Source organism: Glycine max, chromosome 20, assembly GCF_000004515.6.
Source record: "Glycine max cultivar Williams 82 chromosome 20, Glycine_max_v4.0, whole genome shotgun sequence".
Classification (NCBI taxonomy): domain Eukaryota; kingdom Viridiplantae; phylum Streptophyta; class Magnoliopsida; order Fabales; family Fabaceae; genus Glycine; species Glycine max.
Genome location: NC_038256.2, coordinates 37,737,498 through 37,758,739, shown reverse-complemented (window position 1 = coordinate 37,758,739; position 21,242 = coordinate 37,737,498). Strand labels below are relative to the sequence as shown.

General features: G+C 31.3%; 2 protein-coding genes and 3 pseudogenes across 3 annotated transcripts; all 5 read left to right on the top strand.

Annotated features, from left to right (window-relative positions):
* Positions 1-587: 587 nt before the first annotated feature.
* On the top strand, positions 588-3,191 carry LOC106797698 (cysteine-rich receptor-like protein kinase 26; annotated as a pseudogene).
* Positions 3,192-4,442: 1,251 nt separating this feature from the next.
* Positions 4,443-5,488, top strand: LOC106797719 (cysteine-rich receptor-like protein kinase 8). Its single transcript, XM_014772578.3, has 3 exons — positions 4,443-4,550; positions 4,827-4,977; positions 5,102-5,488. The coding sequence occupies exons 1-3, from the start codon at positions 4,462-4,464 to the stop codon at positions 5,444-5,446; spliced, it is 585 nt and encodes a 194-aa protein (XP_014628064.1). The 5' UTR covers positions 4,443-4,461; the 3' UTR covers positions 5,447-5,488.
* A 1,033-nt stretch (positions 5,489-6,521) lies between these two features.
* On the top strand, positions 6,522-7,808 carry LOC100783692 (cysteine-rich receptor-like protein kinase 29; annotated as a pseudogene).
* Positions 7,809-13,604: 5,796 nt separating this feature from the next.
* On the top strand, positions 13,605-17,082 carry CRK71 (cysteine-rich receptor-like protein kinase). 2 transcript variants are annotated; one of them, XM_003555956.4, is made up of 7 exons: positions 13,605-14,505; positions 14,791-14,907; positions 15,265-15,401; positions 15,506-15,716; positions 15,825-16,062; positions 16,320-16,470; positions 16,598-17,082. In XM_003555956.4, exons 1-7 carry the CDS (start codon positions 13,647-13,649, stop codon positions 16,946-16,948), a joined length of 2,064 nt encoding a protein of 687 aa, XP_003556004.1. In that variant the 5' UTR covers positions 13,605-13,646; the 3' UTR covers positions 16,949-17,082. The 2 variants fall into 2 exon arrangements, with proteins under 2 accessions (XP_003556004.1, XP_040869231.1); XM_041013297.1 differs by having other exon boundaries at positions 15,798-16,062.
* Positions 17,083-19,823: 2,741 nt separating this feature from the next.
* LOC106797697 (cysteine-rich receptor-like protein kinase 10) lies at positions 19,824-20,440 on the top strand (annotated as a pseudogene).
* Positions 20,441-21,242: the final 802 nt, after the last annotated feature.

Here is a 21,242-nt window from a genome sequence, read left to right as displayed (position 1 = left end):
AGTGGCAATACAACACTAATTGTCATTGCCATAGTTGGGCCTACTGTTACTCTCGTTTGCTCATTTGTCTCTGCCTGTATTTAAGGAGGAAGGCAAGGAAAAATCTTGTAGGCAAGTCCAACTACCAATTTATTATGACCTTTCTATTTTCATCGTAGTCCTCCATTGTTTCAACGAAATATAAATATAGAGAAAAATCTCTATAGAAAGGAATATATGAGCTATCATAATTTAAAGTAATTCTTTCCTATAAATAATAATTGAACTACATACAATCTATTAAACAGACAAAATATGAAATATTTTTAATGATTCCAAACATGAGTAATTAAGTCACTGCCAAGAAGGTAAGAAATAGGGAGTAATATACACTTTGTGTTCTGGTTTCAGAAATTATACCTTCCAATATTCTATTTTGGTTGTAACATATATGAAGAACTTACTGAATTTAATTTGATCCTGTGTGAATATGTTCATAATAAAAACCTTGATCGCTTCGTATTCGGTAGGTCTGAATAACTGCATAATTAGACTGTCAGCTCTATATTTTAGTTCTGATTCAATGCAAACATGTTGCGTTAAAACTTATGGTTGCATGCGCAGATCCATCCATGAAAGCACAATTGGATTGGGAAACACTACAAAATCATTAGAGGTATTGCTTGAGGCTATCTCTACCTTCATGAAGATTCTCGACCGCGTATTATCCATCGTGATCTCAAAGCAAGCAACATTCTCTTAGATGAAGAGATGAATGCTAAGATTGCAGATTTTGGCATGGTAAGACTGGTTTTAGTGGATCAAACTCAAGCAAATACAAGTAGAATTGTCGAACCAGTAAGTGTTAGAATATAAGAGACCTTATAAAATGTTGATTGTTTAATTTCAATCAACTATCAATGAGAACTAATTTTAACCTTATTTTTCACCAAATCAAGTATTAGCGGATTATTTGAAGAGTTCGAGTCTTGAGTTGTTGATAACTGCTAAATAATTGTATTTTGATAGTAGAAAATTAGTCAAATATTAGTCTGAAATTAATTATTTAGCAGTTATTTGTGATTAAAAGTTAGAAAATTAATTAAATGGAATTTTTGGTTGCAGAAATAAAAATTGGAGGTGTAACAAGCAAAAAGGACAGAAAAATTGAAGAAAAGAAGAAAATTTGAAAAAGGCTCAGCCCAATACGCGCGCGTCACGGGTTAAGCGGGTCAGGAAGTACACGCGCTAAGGGCGGGATGTTGCGCTAAGCACGCCTACGAAGGCCCAAAGCCCACTTCAGCAGCTATAAATAGAGAGTCAGTCAAAGGGACAGAGGACACCACGATAGAACCCCCTCTCCTAGGGGTTTCATTTACTCCCTTTCTTTCACCCCTCCTCTCATTGTAAAGCCCTCAATGGCCATGAGTGGCTAATCCCCTAGTTAGGGCCTGACAGGTCTAAAAAGTCAATGATGTATGGAGCATTAAGACTTATCAATAAAAAGAGGAATTCCCTCCAAATTCTTTTATTTATTTACCGTTCTTTCTTTTTACATCTTGTATCTCGGAACTTACTTTCTGTTAGGGTTTAGTCCACTTGGGAGAGGGTAAAGCCTAATTAGGAATAATGAATGAATGTGTGAATCAGTTTTAAGGGTTATGCCACTCGGGAGAGAGTAACGCTTAATAGAACAATAAAAGAAAGAAATCATTGAGTTAGCATGACCTAATGCCCCAATGTCCATGCTTTAGCAAAACATCTAGAATATAATCTTAATGCATCTTAGTTATTGAGTCTTCGCAAAGGACATTTGGAAGATAGATAATTAAGGTAGGCTTGTCATCGTGAGACATCAGGGGCAAGTAGATGGATAGATGTGGGACAGAATTAGTTCACTGGTATTGATAACACACAAATCCTGAATCCATATATCTAGGATGATTAGACTTGTTAGGTTTTAGCGATTTTAATATATAGATTTTATTCCCTATTTTTCTATTGTTGATTTTTCTTAGGAGTAGTTATTCCTTATTTTATTGTTGAGTTTTATTAGGAGTAAGTAGCTAGGCTTAGTAGATTTAGACTTTATTTGAATTTTGTAGAAGTAGTTATCGTATCTCAATTTAAATATTTTATCCTCTATTTTGATCTTTCAATCTTTTATCTTTTTCTTTTATCTTCTAATTTTATGTTTAAATATCTTATCTTTTCTTTTATCTTCTAATTTTATCTTTAAATATCTTATCTTTTCTTTACCTTATCTTTTATCTTTCTTTATCTTTTATTTTAAATTCTTATCTCTTGCTTTTAAATTGGATTTGCATTAATCTAAGTACAAACAAAGTTCATATGGATTCGACACTCGAACTTCCGAAAACTTTACTACTTGTGACGATTTGATACACTTGACAACGAGTTAACAGTTGTTATAATGGTTAAGTTTTTATAATGGTTAAGTTTTGTATGACCGAGTGATGGGGTAAAATACTTGTACTAGGAATTTAGAATTAAAGCTTTGTTTTGAAAATCATTGGCTTTAGCAAACTGAAACAGAATGAAAATTTATAACCATGTGAAGAATCACAATATTTATGACTAACTAAACCTATCCATATTGGCATGTAGTGGATACATGACACGTGAGTATGCAATGAATGGACAATTTTCAGTGCAATCAGATGTCTTCAGTTTTGGTGCCCTGGTTCTTGAGATCATAAGTGTCTAGAAAAACAGAGGCATTTGTCATGGGGAGAATGTAGAGGTTCTACTAAGCTTTGTAAGTCTTCCTCTTGTCACGATTATTTCTTCTTTGCCATTTAGAAGTATGAATTAGAAGATTACATGATCGGAAACATTAATGCAGAAGTATAATGCGATCCAATAACAAGGCATGGAGAAATTGGAAGGAGGGGACAGCTGTAAATATTGTAGATTCATCATCAAATAACAATTCACGAAATGGAATGATGAGATGCATCCATATTGGTTTACTCAGCGTTCAAGAAAATTTAGCTGACAGACCAACTATGGCTACCATTATACTGATGCTTAATAGCTATTCTCTGAGTCTCCCAACTCCTGCTGAACCAGCATTTTATATGAACAGTAGAACTAGAAGCCTTCCAGAGATGCAGTCATGGGAGTATAATTCAAGGGAATTAGGAACAAGTGAACTGATACTTAAATCAGCTAAAGAATCAGAAAATTAAGCTTCAATTACTGAGCTATACCCTCGCTAGATTTTGGTCATGGGGTGATATTCATTCATCATCAATCCATGTAATTTGTTCGTGCAATGTCTTGTTTAAGACACCACACATTGTTTGCTTAAACTGAGATTGAAATCAGTGATATGACCTTCAGCTGGTCTTTAATACTGATTTCAAAATCTGAATTCCTTAATTGCCATTGCATTTATTCTGTGCAACATACACTGAACAACTGAACCACACGTTTAAAAAGTTAAAAAAAAAAATCGCTGAACTAAGCCATAAAAGATCTGTCTAGCTTAATTCAGACTTGTTCAAATTAAATCGAACTAAACAACATTTTATTTTATATTTTTAGTTTTTGGGCAATCAAATTGAATCTCCTTGTTCCTCTGTGCAATTAAAAATAAGTTTCACAAATTTCTCGGGCAACACATAATAATCTTAGACAAAAAAACAATTAGGAAAGATTTAGACAAATAATAAAACACATAAAGTAGAAATATAAAATCAATTACATGCACCAAATTTTTTAACATGGGAAAACACCACTAAAAAAGATTAATGGGCACACCACAGGTCTTCCTAAAACCACCAGGATCATCAGAGAAACAATCCTCACTCGAGACAAATTAAATTCATACATCTATTTAAGGTGGGGATGAATTTTTATTTTTTTTACAATTATTTAAATATTTAAATTTTAATAAATAATGTCTTCCACATAAAATATTTATTTGGTTTACACGTAAAGTTAAAACTAATTTTTATTTGAACTGATAAAGATGAAAAAACATAATAAAAAATGAAAAAGTAACATAATTTTTATCTGAACTGTTTTTATTCAAACAATAAAAATTTGTATACCAATTGCTAATTATTACACAAATTTCAGTGGGAACGAAACTTAACTCACTCTATGACTACTTGCTGATTTGGATGCTTGCAAATATAAAGTATCAAATTTGTCCCCCTGCAATAAAAAATGGGCTCTTCAAATTTCTCAGGCAACAAATAATTATTTTAGGCAAATAATAGGACGCAGAAAATGAAATAGTAAAATCCACATACACCAAATTTTAACTGGAAAAAACCTACAGGACCTATTTCAATAAAAAAAATTAAAAATTCTATTAGATGGATATACCAGAAGTCTTCCAAGGACCATTAAGAGATCAACAGGAAAACAGTATTCACTAATAGGGTGGATGACAACATAATAAATGTACAAATAGGTATCTAGCCAAGTAACATACTCTTAAACGAAGAGATGAATCCTAAGATAGCAGATTTTGGCATGGCAAGACTGGTTTTAGTGGATCAAACTCAAGCAAATACAAATAGAATTGTTGGAACCTAGTAAGTATTAGAATATGTTATATCTTATTAATTGTTAAGAGTTTAATTTCAATCAATAATCAAAGGATAACTTTTGAACATTATCACCTAATCGTGTATTACTAAATTGTTCAAAAAGTATGACTTTTTAAGCAGTAGTTATAAGCATAAAGATTTAATGTATGATAGAGTGATAATGCAAAAATACTTTCACAACAATAGGAATTCAAAATTGAAGCTTTGTTATGAATATCATTGGCATTACAACTGATTCAACCTATTCATATGGATATGCAGTGGATATATGGCACCTGAGTATGCAATGCATGGACAATTTTCAATGAAATCAGATGTCTTTAGTTTTGGTGTACTGGTTCTTGAGATCATAAGCGGCCAGAAAAACAGTGGCATTCGTCATGGGGAGAATGTAGAGGATCTACTGAGCTTCGTAAGTCTTCCTTTTCTTCATATGGTTTCTTCTTTGTCATCTAAAAGTATGTATTAGAAGATTACGATCTCCAAAAGATTAATATAAAGTGGAATCTGTCAATTAATAACAATTTTTTTTGCAGGCATGGAGAAACTGGAGGGAGGGGACAGCTGTAAAAATTGTAGATCCATCATTAAACAACAATTCACGAAATGAAATGTTGAGATGTATCCATATCGGTTTGCTTTGTGTTCAAGAAAATTTAGCTGACAGACCAACCATGACAACCATTATGCTCATGCTTAATAGCTACTCTCTCAGTCTTCCAATTCCTTCTGAACCTGCATTTTATGTGAGCAGTAGAACTGGAAGCATTTCAGCCACGCAGTCATGGGGGTATAGTTCAGGGGAATCAAAATCAAGAGAATTAACAATTAAATCAGCTCAAGAAGCAGAAAATGAGTTTACTGATCCATACCCTCGCTAGATTTTGCTCATGGAATTGATATTCATTCACCATCGATGTCCTGGAGTTCATGTAATTTGTTCACGTAATGTCTTTTTGTTTGAATAAACCAAACTATCTCTTTGTTTAATATTGAGACTGAAAACTGTCATATGACCTCCAGCTGGTCTTGAAGTGTATACTATCATATCACTATTCTACACTAACGTATTTCTTTTGCATTGATGTTAAAAATCTAGTTTCCCGAATTCCCCTTGCATTGAGTCTTTGTATACACAGGATCAAAATTCAAAACAACCACTCAATCTGTTTATTGCAAACAATCTATTTTAAAGTGTCATGAATTATTTTTAAATAAATTAAATTAAGAAAAACATTTTTGATGGTGAAAAATCTCTATGACACCATTAACATAAAAAATGAAAGGGACTAAAATTAATTTTTCAAAAATTTGAAGGACTAATAAATATTTATTTTCTTAAAGACTAAAAAAATTATTAGAATTTAAAAGATTAAAAATATATTTAAACCTTTTAAAAATAACAAATTTCTAGTTATTGAAAATATTTCTCCTCGTGTTAATTATTAATTCAAATTCTTAAAAAAGCAAGAAAATGTAATAATGCAAAATTTTTAAAATTCATCAATTGATAATTAGTCTATAAACTTTCAGTAATGCTATACAATAAACACGAAACACTAATTCCACTTATGTGATTGGTTAACAATTAAATAGAAAAATAAAAGATAAGAGACGGATTTAAGGAAAATCAGGAAAAAAAAATATCTAAGCTTACGTACTTTCGTGCATGGTATGTTTCTTATACGTATCATTATCATTATTCTTTTTTCTCCCTTTATTTTAATTTATATATGTAAACTTTATCTTTCTTTTTCTCTTTTGTAAAAATATGCAATTTTTAAACTATTAATTTTTAATATTAAATTTTATTATTTATAAATGTTTAAAAGGATTTATTTTAATTTATTATAGATTTTAATACATTATTTTTTTCTTTATCATCTTATAATTTATTTTTTATTTTTTGATATACTATTATTTAAATTTGATGATGAGAATCACATTAAAGGTCAGATGGGTAAGTGGGCTGAGCTGGTGGCCCAAGAAGGAATTGTCCATGCGAGCAATTTAAGACAAACGACAGAGGAAGGGGGTCGTTTCACCTTGAGTTATGTCTTATGAGCCAAGCTTTTGGTGGGACCGAGTCAAAATACGCCGGACATTAGAGTTCTTCTTTTAGTGTGACACACACATGCAGCGACGAATTCAGATAACTTTCTAAATTGATAAATACTAATTACAAATCATAATGACGAGATGTTATTAAAACTTCAAAGCATATTCTCTCGTGTTAAAAAGAAAAATTCAAAGCATTTAGGACACACAAGGCACTACCAAACTAAATTTTACAGTTTGCATATATGCGAATGTGACCTCTTCAGCAAATTAAATGGTAAAAGTTTCGTTTCATACACGGTACGTGCCAAACAAAGTTAGCTTATAAACGTACCAACAACACAATTTTACTCAGCAAATTAATCACTTCAATTCCCTCTCTGAAAGAAAGCAATCATAATTAATGCCTATTAATTATTTCCTCAATGCAACATTCCTTTATTTGTTGTATCCTTTTCATTATTATTACTATTAGTGATAAAGGCAGATTCACAGCCAATAGGACTTATCACACCAACCTCAACACACTTTTATCCAATCTCACTTCCAACAAAGGAATCGACTATGGTTTTTACAATCTCTCTTACGGCAAAAACACTGACAAAGTATACGCCATTGGGCTGTGCAGAGGAGATGTTAAACCAGACGAATGCCGCAGCTGCCTAAACAATTAATTCGTAATTGTCCAAACCAGAAATACGCAATTGGGTGGTACGACAAGTGCATGTTGCGCTACTTGCTCTATATTTGGCCTCATGGAAACTTCACCTTTGTTTTATATGTCGGAAATAACCAATGCTACGAACATGGACCAGTTCAATCAAGTGTTGGGGAACTTGATGAGGAATCTAACAGGCATAGCTGCATCAGGTGACTCTCGTCGTAAGTATGCCGCGGCAAATGCAACTGCTCCAAATTCTCAGACCATATATGGTGCTGTTCAGTGCACTCCTGACTTGTCAGGACAAGACTGCAACAGTTGCGTGGTTGAGGCTTTCTCAAGAATCACAACCTGTTGTGTCGGCAAGATAAGTGGTAGGGTTGCTGCACCCAGTTGTAATATTAGATATGAAAACTTCCGCTTCTATGATGAACCTACTACGGCAGATGCACCAGCACCAGCAATGTGATTCCATGACAATTCCACCATCCACCTATAACGCTAATGGAAAATTATTTAACTAGATGCGGTTGCACTACGAATAAAATACTTTGTTATTATTGTTGAACTTATCTCACCCATTTTGTTTTCTCTGTGCTGCTCTGTGTAAGAACTTTACTATTTCTATCATCAAAGTTCAGAATTGTATTCACAAAATATCATTTTCTTTTGCTTCTATACACCTGCACTGAAGCTGCAACTCCCGTCCACTTTATCGTGGAGCCCCATATATTTTTTTTTTCCGGGTTGTTTCCCTCTTAATTAATTGTCAAGCCCCAACCTTGATTGACCAGAGCACGGCAAGGGACTGAAAAATAAATTTTCCTATGCAGAATTTATAGACCCTTGCTTGCTTGTTGTTACGAATTGTTGTGATTTCTTCCTATATTGAGGAAAAACAATATGTTGGAGACGCGACGACTAATAAATGATGATGAAAGGTGTTAGAGGGATAAGCCCACACTAAAGATTAAAAAAAACATGTTGGGTTGGTCCATTCCATTAATTAAGCCTAATATACTATGAGGGCAATTGAATTTTGCACTGTCCTTATTGCATCATGTACCTCTCAGTTTTTTTAAAATTCCAACCTATTTCTTCTATCTTTATTCGATCCTCGGCTTTCCTTCTTCCTCTTCCTTTTCCTTCTTCCTCTTCCTTCTCCTGCAGTCAGCGCAAGTCCAGACCCTCCACTTTCATTGTTCTTTTCTTCTCCAACTCAACTCTTCTTCCTAGAATTGACATTTCACAAGGGAATAAATACTTTAACAAAATGACCTTTCCATACGGAAAAATCTTATGAAACACCTTTTTTGTAAGCAAAAATAGTGCTTTAATTTTGAAATGACCATTCCACAAGATACAAAATGCACTTCTAGAAAGGTTATTCTGGATTATAATTTTTGCTTCTAGAATGGTTCTTCCATAAGCTAAAATAATGCTTTTTTGGAACGTCATTTTCAAAAGATACAAAATACACTTTGGATTGCAGTACGTTTTTGCTTTTGGAATGATCTTTTCGTAAGCACAATAGTGATTTTCAAAACCCCTTTTCTAGAATATACAAAATACACTTCTGGAAAGGCTACTCCAAATTTAAAAAAGTTACTTCCAAAATGGCTTTTCATGAGCAAAAATTCTTCTAGAATAACCATTTCATAAACAATTTTTGCTTATGGAAAAACCATTCTAAAAGCATTTTATGCTTATGGAAATATCATTCTGAAAGTATTTTTGCTTACGAAAAAGTAATTTTAGAAGTATTTTTTATAGTTAATTAAATTTGATAAAGGGAAAAGGAGGAGAAAGAAAATAAAAAAGGAGGGTAAAAGAGTCACTTACCTTCACGGAAGAGGATGAGGAAGCATGAGAATGAGGAGACACGGAAGGAGGAGTCACCACGGGAGGGAGGGGTTTCATTGTTGTGGGTGTGCCTTTGAAGAAAAGATATCATTGCGAGGGTGTTCCACCAAGGGAGATGTCATCACATACTAAAAGAAGGGAGAAGGAGGTGTTAGGATTGAAAGACGAGGGATAAAAATTTCATTAAGAATATTATTGTATTTTTACTTAATAATGAAAGGTGCGAAATACATATAGAGAGGTGTGGAATTCAAATCCCTAGTATGAGACAACACAATTTGGAACCATTTGATGAATGATCTATGCTTTTATAAGTGTCTTTAGACATTATCAAATATCAATGAATGATATGTTGAAAAATATCAATGAACTATTAATATTATATATCAATAAATCAAAGTTAAAATACGCATTTAGAATTTGATTCGTTTAATCTTTATTCAACGGTTATAGGTATTGCAATTGCGTAAATACATGCAAATTTAACAGCACTAAATCTAATTCCAACTAAAGTAACCAATTAGTAGTTGGAAATAGATTAGATGTTCTATCAAGGGATTATAGCATGCATGACCTATAAAAGGTCTTCCTTGACTTGGTTCATACATTAAGAAGATCAAATTTACACTTTGAAAAAAAACTTATTTAAGTAAATAGGTCATGCCTTAGATGTTAAAAAAGTCTATTAAATCGTATAGGCTGACATATTTATATGCATACATAATATTTTATTATATTTTTATAGTGTATAAATAATTATATATAATATATATACATAATATATATTAACATAATAATATAAGATTATATAGAAAATTACTTTTTATATCTATAATTTGCCTCTTGCACTTGTTCCAGAATGTAACATTCTAGATTTGGTGTTTTGAAAGCTTAAAAGAGGTTAAAAAAAAAAACATTGAAGATACAAGAAGCAATTGTCAATTATATAATACTAATAGGCCTATTGACCTCTTTATAAACCTTATCACAAAGTAAAGCTTTTAAGCATAGTTTTCAAAACCAGACCACACCGTCCAATTTAATTAGGAATCGATTTAGTGACTCATCCGAATATTCTAACAAATAAGAAAACTTTAAAATTAGTGAGAATCAATCAAACTGACCCAAAATCGGTTAGAACTAATCAAAAAACAGTGCAAAGAACCGATTTGGATCGGTATTTTCTAAAAAGAATTTAAAATTTTCATTTTTTAAGTTTTTAAATTTAATATGAAATATTAAATTTATTTAACATAGTTATATATCTTGACAATCAATTAAGTTGTCAAATCTTCATACCAACTGATCCACACACGTGGCAGTTGAAGGAATGTATTCTTATTTATATTTAAAAATGGAGATGAGTGGATTTAATCATAGAAAAATGTTAAACGTAGACTTCATTTTTAGAGTGTATTTTGATTAGTATTCGACGAATAATCAAATATATGATGAGAAAGAAATTGGAAAAAAAAATGGGCTAGCTGGAACTTGGAAGTGAGATAAAAGAGAAGTCAACATATGGTAATAATATCCCTTAATAATGTCAGCAAACAAGTCTAGACTAGTAACATATTTTAGAATATTCTAATCAGCCCTTTAACCAATAATTTAATTGGTTGTTTAAGATTTAATGTGATTTTTTATTCATTATATTTTACTATTTGGTTTTGACACGTTAAATTTAAAACATTTTATTTTAATTTTTTATGTTTTTAAAATATTTTGATTTGATGCTTTTCCTCATTGAAAATGTTTATATTTTGATAATTTTTTAATTTTAATTTTAAAATAATTAATTTAAATTAATCGCAACTAAAAACCAATAATTCAATTGATTGTTTAATTATAAATTTCATAGTTTCATACTAACATATCCTCCAGCGACGAAACGAATTTAGAGAAGTTTCCGAATTGAAAATGAGTTACAAAGTATCTTCTCTCGATTTAAAAGAAAAAATTCAAAGCATTTAGATTTAGGATACACGCGCGAGGCTCTACCATTCCCAATTTTACAGTTTCCTTTCAGCCTCCACATGTGGCCAGTCCTGCAAATTGATTGGTAAAAGTTTGCTTCAAACACGGTGCCAGAGAAATTTTGGTTATAAATTTTTTTCGAAGACCTATATGGTTTGCAACTTCATTTTTTTTAAGTGAAAGTCATAAAAAGTAAATACGACTTTAATTTTCAATATTTTTTTAAATTTTTTAAAGTCATAAATTAAAATACGCTATGATTTTTTATTATTATTTATGTATAGAAGTCATAACTTAAAACACACTTCTCATTTTTAGTTTTTTTCTTATATATAAAAGTCGGGAAACGAATCACCACTTACGCTTTTTTGAAAAAAAAATTACATCGTAGATGAGTTTGCTTTTTTTGTTTAACAATATATTATAATGTTAATTATGTATTTTAATATATTCTAATTAATTAATTTTATTATAATATTTAACTATATCTTTATGTAGTTTAAATAAATACAAATGCTATATTTATTATAAACAATGTTCATAAATGTATTTATTATATAAAAATATTTTTTGGCTAATATATAATGTTATTAATTATAAAATTATAATAACTATAATAAATAATTTTATAAAATAATAATAATAATATTATTTTCATAATTTTCTAACATAAAAATGCTTATTTTTATCCAAGTATTTTGGGAAATAAAAGAAAATGATGTGAACCAAACGCATCCTAAATAACAAAACGTAACAAAGAAAAAATTATAAATATATTGAGGACTCAAGTTATTCACAGGACATAAATATCCTACCATAGAAGATGAACTGTAAACGCAATCAGTTCCGTCTCCATCAGACACCATTCCCAGAACTACCTTCTTAAACAAATGGACATAGCTTGTTCAAATAATGAATAGCTGCCGGTCATATTAAAAACAAATGAATACTACTGATAAGAACGTGTGACTTTTCAATAATATCATCACTCTTTCTCTTTCGATAACATCTTAAAATATATTTTCATTTGCCATATTCCTTGAATGTTCCAATTGAATGTTTCAAAGACGACACCTATTAAAAGATACCGATATAAATATATGTTAGGTCGTGAATAAGTTGTAATAAAAATAATTTTTAAAATATAAAATTAATGAGGAATAAAATGAAAATAATTTTGGAGAATAAAATGAGAGATATTCCTAAAACTTGTTTCAATTGCTGCAACTATAATATATATAAAAATAAAAATCACATACAAACAAAAATAAAATTATGGATGGCGTTTAACATAGATTTTCTTTCCTTTCAATGCATTTAAATTGTCTTTGTTTAAGCTTTTTTTTTTCCTTTCTTCTCAACGTTAAAATTTAATTTATAATATTCTTCACTAATTTTGCCTAATTTTTTAATCGTGAGATTTATCACAATAACCAAGTAATTAACAATCTAGCCATAAAATTTATATGATTCAGGTAATATTCAAGTTTGATTATTAATAGAAATTATTCTTAACCAATTTTATATATTTCTTGGTCGAACTCTGAATTAATTAATGTTTCTTTTTTCCATTAAACGGAATGTTAAGACAAAAAAATTAATCACAAAATTTAATAATTTATATTAATAAAAGAAACTGTCGAGTTTATTTATTATTATTAATATTTATTTATATATATATAATTTCTAAACAAAATAAATACATATGTTTACATCAGAGAAAACTATTCGTTATCTGCGTGAAAACTACTTCTGTTCTCAGTTTTAACTGTGTATTCTGTGTTTGTCTTCCCTCTTCTGTCTTTACCCACTTCTGTCCTAATCGGCTCTTCAAGCACGGTTTCTTTCAAAGTTTTTAATTTTGTTTACCGGAAATGGAAGAAGTTTCACGAGATTATGATTGGCATATTTTAAGTTTAAACGGTAAAATATTCACGTGTGATAAAACTAGCTAGTTGGTATAATATATTTTTAAATCTTTGAAGTGTAAAGATATTAGTTTTTGTTTGCTCATCGGATGCATTAGCTAAATCATTAAAAAATTGAATAATAACATAAAAATATTAAATATATTATACAATCGTTTTTTTGTTTCAATTTTTCTAGATCGAATAAAGTACGGTGTCTATTAAGTCTAAGACAAAAAGTTTTTTAGTTCAAAAAATACTCACAGAATATCTTATATCAATATTAATTATTAGTATCTATTATATTTATTTTATATAATTAAATTTATTCTAAATAAATATTTTAAATATATAAATTATATTAATATTAAAAACTATGATAAATGAATATCTTTAATTATATAGATTGAATTTTAAATTTATAGTAAATAATTTAAATTGTAATATAATTAAGATTTTTTTTAATTACTAACAATTTTAAAAGAAAAACTTTCACTTTCAAACTTAGACACGTTACCAAAGATGTAATAATATTAAATCAAAACTACAAACAAATAGTATTAATATGATTGAAGGAAATTTTGTTTATAAAGTGACAGCACCCTTTGGCCATTCATGATCGTACCTATAGCTTCCAATATTCTGATTATCGAGAGGAAGATCAGGATGGCTGGTGTTTCTTCCATGCTTCTTTTCTTTCTATTTGTAATATTAATATCTCAAGTCAGTGCCCAGTTAAGCGTAACCTGTGATTACAGCAAGGTCGGAAATTACACAGCAAATAGCACCTATAACACCAATCTGAACACCCTTTTATCCACTCTCTCTTCCAACACAGAAATTAATTATGGTTTCTACAACTTCTCACATGGTCAAAGCCCAGATAGAGTCAACGCCATTGGGCTCTGCAGGGGAGATGTGGAGCCAGATAAGTGCCGCAGTTGCCTCAACTATGCCAGAAGCAATCTCACACAAGATTGTCCAAATCAGAAAGAGGCAATTATACATTTTGACAATTGCATGTTGCGCTACTCCAACCGCACAATATTTGGCCAAGTGGAAAATTTTCCTGGTCTCTATATGTGGAACTTAAAGAATGCAACGGACGTGGATGAGTTCAATCAAGTGCTCGCAAACTTAATGAGGAACCTCAAAGGAGTAGCTGCATCGGGTGACTCTCGTCGTAAGTATGCTACGGATGATCAAACTAGTGGAAATTTTGAAACCATATATGGTCTTGTGCAGTGCACCCCTGATTTGTCTGAGACACAATGCAATGACTGCTTGGATGGGACTATCTCAGAAATCCCAACTTGCTGTAATGATAAGGTCGGTGGTAGAGTTATTAGACCCAGTTGTAATATTAGATACGAAGTCTACCGCTTCTACGAACAGACGACTGTATTGGACCCAGAGATACCACCATCATCGCCAGCACCACCTCCGTTCGCCGACACTTCCCCAGAACCAGAAGGTACTTCTCAATATACTTAATTGCCTATAGTGTAATAACTACAGTTGAGCTTCACAAACTGAAACCTCAACATGACTTTATGATCTACTTTGATCATTTTCCTCTTTGTGGAGTTTTGTTTTCCTTATTCATTCTATTCAGGTAAAATTATTGCCAGTGTATTAGAGGTGCTTATATATGTATGTTGTCTATTTTCTCTGTAATTAGTCATTAAATTTTTTGATATTTTATTATCCTTAATCCTTGAAATGTTTAACCCAGCATAGGATTCTTGTTTTTTTGCAGAAAGTGGCAACACAATAGTAATTGTCATCTCCATAGTTGTGCCAACTGTTGTTGTCGTTTTGCTCATTTGTCTCTGCTTATATTTAAGGAGGAGGAAGGCTAGGAAAAATCTTGTAGGCAAGTCCAACTATCAATTTACTATGACCTTTTTATTTCCAACTTCTTCCTCAATGGTTTCAAAGAAATATAAATATAGAGTAAAATCTCTGTAGAAAAAGTATATATGATGTATCATAATTTAGAGTAATTCTTCCCTATACGTAATAATTGAACTACATACAATCTATTAAACTGACAAAATATGAAATGTTTTTAATAACTCCTAGTACGAGTAAGTCACTGCCAAGAAGGTAAGAAATTGGGAGTAGTATACACTTTATGTTATGGTTTCAGGAAATTATACCTCCCAATATTCAATTTCAGTTATATCATATTTGAAGTACTAAATAGTTTAAATTTGCTTCCTATGTGAAGTTAAAGAAAATGATGTTGAGGATGAAATTAAAATTGCCGAGTCATTGCAATTTAACTTCAACACAATACAAGTTGCTACAGAAGACTTCTCTGATTCTAATAAACTTGGACAAGGTGGATTTGGAGCTGTTTACAGGGTAAGTAACTCTGTCCAATTCAGATACACATCATCAAAATTCAAAATATGCTATACCACCAGTTAGCAAAATATTTGCTATAGCTGACAGAGATCCATTTTCAGGGTAGGCTCTCTACTGGACAGATGATTGCAGTTAAAAGGTTGTCAAGAGATTCTGGTCAAGGAGATACAGAATTTAAGAATGAGGTGCTTTTAGTGGCCAAGCTTCAGCACCGAAATTTAGTTAGGCTACTTGGTTTCTGCTTGGAAAGAAATGAAAGGCTACTTGTCTATGAATTTGTTCCTAATAAAAGCCTTGATTATTTCATATTTGGTACGTCTGAATGATTGCATAGTTAGACTGCTTCTCTATATTTCACTTGTGGTTCAAGACAAAGCCTAACTATTCACACAGCGTTAAAACTGATGGATGTATATGCAGATCCAAACATGAAAGCACAATTGGATTGGAATAGTCGCTACAAAATCATTAGAGGTATAGCTCGAGGCCTTCTATACCTCCACGAAGATTCTCGACTGCGTATTATACATCGTGATCTCAAAGCAAGCAACATTCTCTTAGACGAAGAGATGAGTCCGAAAATAGCAGATTTTGGCATGGCAAGACTGGTTTTAGTGGATCAAACTCAAACAAATACAAGTAGAATTGTCGGAACCTAGTAAGTATTAGAATATGCTATAGGTTATTATTTTTTAAGAGTTTTATTTCAATCTAACATAAATTTCAACCAAATCATGTATTAGTAGATTATTCAAAGAGTTTGAGTCTTAACTCTTAAATAATTGTTAGAATCGTTCCCCTTTCTATGACTGAGTGATAGCATAAAACAACTTTTACAGTCACAGGAATTCAGAACTATAGCTTTGTCATTGGCAGTAGAACGAAACTAATAATTCTATCCATATTGGCATGTAGTGGATATATGGCACCAGAATATGCAATGCATGGACAATTTTCAGTGAAATCAGATGTCTTCAGTTTTGGTGTACTAGTTCTTGAGATTTTAAGCGGCCAAAAAAACAGTGGCTTTCATCATGGGGAGAATGTTGAGGATCTACTAAGTTTCGTAAGTTTTCCTTTTGTCACTAACTATTTTTTCTTCTTTGCCATTTAAAAGTATGGATTAGACGATTACATGTACCAGAACATTAACATAAAAGTGGAATCCATGACCTAATAACAAAGTTTTGCAGGCATGGAGAAGTTGGAAGGAGGGGACAGCTATAAATATTGTAGATCCATCATTAAACAACAATTCACGAAATGAAATGATGAGATGTATCCATATTGGTTTACTTTGTGTTCAAGAAAATTTAGCGGACAGACCAACCATGGCTACCATTATGCTCATGCTAAATAGCTATTCTCTAAGTCTCCCAATTCCCGCCAAACCTGCATTTTATATGAACAGTAGAACTGGAAGTCTTCCAGACATGCAGTCATGGGAGTACAACTCAAGGGAAACAGGATCAAGTGAATCGATAATTAAATCAGCTCAAGAATCAGAAAATGAGGCTTCAATAACTGAGCTATACGCTCGGTAGATTCTAGTTAAGAGGATGATATTCATTCATCATCTATGCTTCCGCTCTTAAACAAAATACAACTGTTAGAACTCATGTAATTTGATCTTGCAATGTCTTGTTTAAATACACCACACATCCTTTGTTTAAACTGAGATTGAAGCCAGCGATAAGACCTTCATCTGGTCTTTAATATTGATGTTCAAATCTGTATTCATGAATTGCCGTTGCATTTATTCTGTACATACACAGGATCGAAACTACGACACAAACAGTTTATATTGAACCACTTCGGGCAAACAGATAATTTTTTAAAGCTTCCAATGTCATTATTAAAGCATTCGCATCCTTCATGTAGCAATCATGCACCTTGTAATTCGTAGTGCATCATTGATGGAAGGTCTTGGCTGAAACACCAATTGTTCCCTCTCACCCAAGTTATGTACTTGAATAGCATTTGGTTTTTAGCAATCTTCACGTTAGCATGATAGAACTTTAACCAACTATTCAGAAGTTTCTCGAAGCAGGCCAGCCAGAATATTCCATTGTCTTGCATCAATTTGATCCTAGATTCTATTGGGGAAAGATGACAACTAACAACATACCAAAAGCAAACTGGATCTCCTTTTTCCTCTGCAATTCAAAAAAAGTAGTTCCACAAATTTCTCAGGCAACACATAATAATTTTAACAAATAATAAAACACATGAAATAGGAACCCCTGCCTCATTTCATTGCTATCCCTAGGCATGTCTATGATCTCCGTATGTGGACTAAGGTAATAAACAAATTTATTTACCTTATTCCTTGTTTGGATGAGTGTATTTAGAAATGAATGAAATTAATGAGAGAGAAAAATGGAGAGGAGAAAATAATTTTGGCTTAAATATCTTTTTTAGTCATTGTAATTTAGTATTTTTTGTTTTTAGTCTTTGTAAAAAAATTTATTTTAATTTTATCCTTATAGCATTTTAAATATCATCTTTTTCATTAAAAATAATTCGTAAGGACAAAAGGTAAAAAATATATTAAATTACAAATACAAAAAATATATTTAAATCAATAGATTTTCATGATTTGAATGGGTGGAAATTAAGGGTGAGAGGAATTTAAATTGTAGGACTCGTTACAAAAATAAGTCCCCCACTATAAGGCAGAGATGGAAGGAAAGAAGTGGCGTCTCAATTATTTTAGTTTTAAATATTTAAAAATAAAATTATTTTTAAAATAAAAATAAAAATAATTTATATTGAGAAAAATAATATAATAAAAAATTATATTTTTTAACTTAAATTTATTTTTCATTAATGTAAACAGTCTTTTTTTTATAATATTTCTTTCTTTTCACCTTTTTTTTTTCACTCATCCAAATAAGTAGAGAGAAGTTTCTTTATTTCTTTCTTTCTTATTTCTATCTATCGAAATAACACATAATCTTTATTCTATTTCTTTTTTATATTCCGGTTTTTTTTTCTTTCTCCTTTTGGTGTAAGGTTTCTTTCTTTAATCTAAACAAAACATTAAGGTTAAAAAAAGCATTAAGGAGTAATTTAAAAAGGAAAAAAATAATATTATAAATATAGTATGAGGAGTGAGTACTTCAGTCTCAAATTATTCAAAGAGTATAAATATATCCTACCACACAAGTTGAATTAGAAACGCAGTCTAGTTTCCACTTTCTGTGTTTTAACAATAAGTTGTCTTCTAAAACAAATAGACATAGCTTGTGCAAGTAATGAATATATAGCTACCGGCCGCCCATGTCAAATGCAAATAAATCAGAGTGAGACTTTTATGGAAGTGTGACTTTGTTTTACAGTGTATAAATTTTAATCTCTTCAATGTTTCAATTGAATATGTCAAATACAGCCTCCAATCCCCTATGTCGTGTTGCTGTATTTCCCCAAGTGAATGTCTGGAAGCAAGCTGACTAGTTCAGAACAATGGGGAAAAATTCGTCACACTCGTTTTGCAATCATCAATGCCAATGGTCAATGGAGCTTGGAGTATCTATATATGGGAGAAGTTCAAATGCTGTGAACAGTGATATCCGCAGAGCATAGTGTGCAAATGTTATCTGGATTCTGGAGTGATTCTGGAGTGATGTGCTTTTTTAATAATTTCTAGTTAGACAAAAAATTATCCCATGATTTTTTTAGTAACAAAAATTAAATATTTTATTTTGTCTTCATATTCTTAATTTGTGTCCCCCTCATCATTGTTCAAATAATCTGAAATAAAAATATTTATCTTATCCAATTAAGTAATTTTTAACGAATTAAACAAATTTTTTAGTACGACAGTAATACATATAGAAATAAAAGTCAAATACAGAAAAGAAAAAAATATAGATGACGTTGAACTAAAATTTCATAAGATGATGTATAATTTACTCTTTATTTTTCAAATATATGAAATCTTTGATAGGGTCAAGTCATTGCAGTCATTTTTCTCTATGAAATTTGTCAAAATAGCTGATTAATTAACAAACACAAACAACAATAATTTTTATTACTTCATAAAAGAAACTAGTTTCTCAACTGTTGAGTTTATTTATTATTAATATTATAATAAAAATTGTTATTTATATATATTTATAATTTCTAAAGAAAATAACAATATATTTACGTGATTGAAAACTATTCATCATTTAATTGATCTCTTCTGAGTGTATTCTGTGTTTGACATCTGCCTTTACCCACTTCTGCAGTCTGTCCTAATCAAAGTTGAACATTAGAGAAGACGTTATCTTAATTAACTATAAAATGAAAATTACACGATTGAAATTGCGGTTATAAAGAGACTGCAGTAACATTTGGCTTTTCATGAATCATGATCATACCAAAATCTTCAATATTCTGTTTGCTATTGATCTGATTACGGAGAGCACGACCAAGATGACCACTGTTTCTTGCATGCTTCTTTTCTTTCTTTGTTTTCTATTTCAAGCCAGCGCCCAGACAACATGTGATAACAACATAGGCAACTACACAATAAATAGCATCTATCACAACAACCTCAACACCCTCTTATCCACTCTCTCTTCCCACACACATATTAACTATGGTTTCAAAATTTTATCGTATGGCCAAGAACCAGACAGAGTAAACGCCATTGGGCTTTGCAGAGGCGATTAAAACCCGGATGATTAACTCGCATGCCTCAACAATGCCAGAGGCAATTTCACACAGCGTTGTCCAAACCGAAAAAGAGGCAATCTTTTACGATGACAAATGCATGTTGCGCTACTCAAACCGCTCCATATTTGGCATCATGGAAATTTCTCCTGATTCTCAGCAATTGAACGCAAACAATGCAACCGACATGGATCAGTTCAATCAAGTCCTCGGCCACAGCTGCACTGAGTGATTCTTGTTGTAAGTACGCTACAGATGATGCAACTACTTCAAATTTTGAAACCATATATGATCTTGTGCAGTGCACCCCTGATTTAACTCAGCAAGATTGCAATGATTGCTTGGATGGGGCTATCTCAATTCCAAACTTGCTGTAGTGGCAAGATAGGTGGTAGAGTTAGTAGACCCAGTTGTAATATTAGATACGCCACCTTGTCCACCAATAACACTTCCTCATAAGGTACTTGTCATTATACTTAATTTGCATACAGCGTAATAATTACAGATGATCTGAGACACACAAACTGAAACCTGAACATCACTACATGATCCACTTTCGTGGCCATTTTCTCTTTAATTAGTTATCAGATTTTTTGATATTTCATTATCCCTAATACTTGAAATGTTTTACCCAGAAGAGGATTTTTGTTTTTGCAGAAAGTGGCAATACAACACTAATTGTCATTGCCATAGTTGGGCCTACTGTTGTTCTCGTTTGCTCATTTGTCTCTGCCTATATTTAAGAAGGAGGAAGGCAAGGAAAAATCTTGTAGGCAAGTCCAACTACCAATTTACTATGACCTTTCTATTTTCAACTTAGTCCTCCATTGTTTCAACGAAATATAAATATAGAGAAAAAATCTCGGTAGAAAGGCATATATGATCTATCATAATTTAAAGTACTTCTTTCCTGTAAATAATAATTGAACTACATACAATCTATCAAACAGACAAAATATGAAATATTTTTAATAATTCCAAACATGAGTAATTAAGTCACTGCCAAGAAGGTAAGAAATAGGGAGTAATATACACTTTGTGTTCTGGTTTCAGAAATTATACCTCCCAATATTCTTCTATTTTGGTTGTAACATATTTGAAGAATTTACTGAATTAAATTTGATACCTGTGTAAATATGTTTATGATAAAAACCTTGATTACTTTGTATTCGGTAGGGT

Coding starts and splice junctions, on each gene's coding strand:
- LOC106797719 (XM_014772578.3), top strand. CDS start 4,462: ATGAATCCTAAGATAGCAGATTTTGGCATGGCAAGACTGGTTTTAGTG. Junction 4,551..4,826: donor AATAGAATTGTTGGAACCTA/GTAAGTATTAGA, acceptor ATGGATATGCAG/TGGATATATGGCACCTGAGT. Junction 4,978..5,101: donor TAGAGGATCTACTGAGCTTC/GTAAGTCTTCCT, acceptor TTTTTTTTGCAG/GCATGGAGAAACTGGAGGGA.
- CRK71 (XM_041013297.1), top strand. CDS start 13,647: ATGATCGTACCTATAGCTTCCAATATTCTGATTATCGAGAGGAAGATC. Junction 14,506..14,790: donor CACTTCCCCAGAACCAGAAG/GTACTTCTCAAT, acceptor GTTTTTTTGCAG/AAAGTGGCAACACAATAGTA. Junction 16,063..16,319: donor AGTAGAATTGTCGGAACCTA/GTAAGTATTAGA, acceptor ATTGGCATGTAG/TGGATATATGGCACCAGAAT.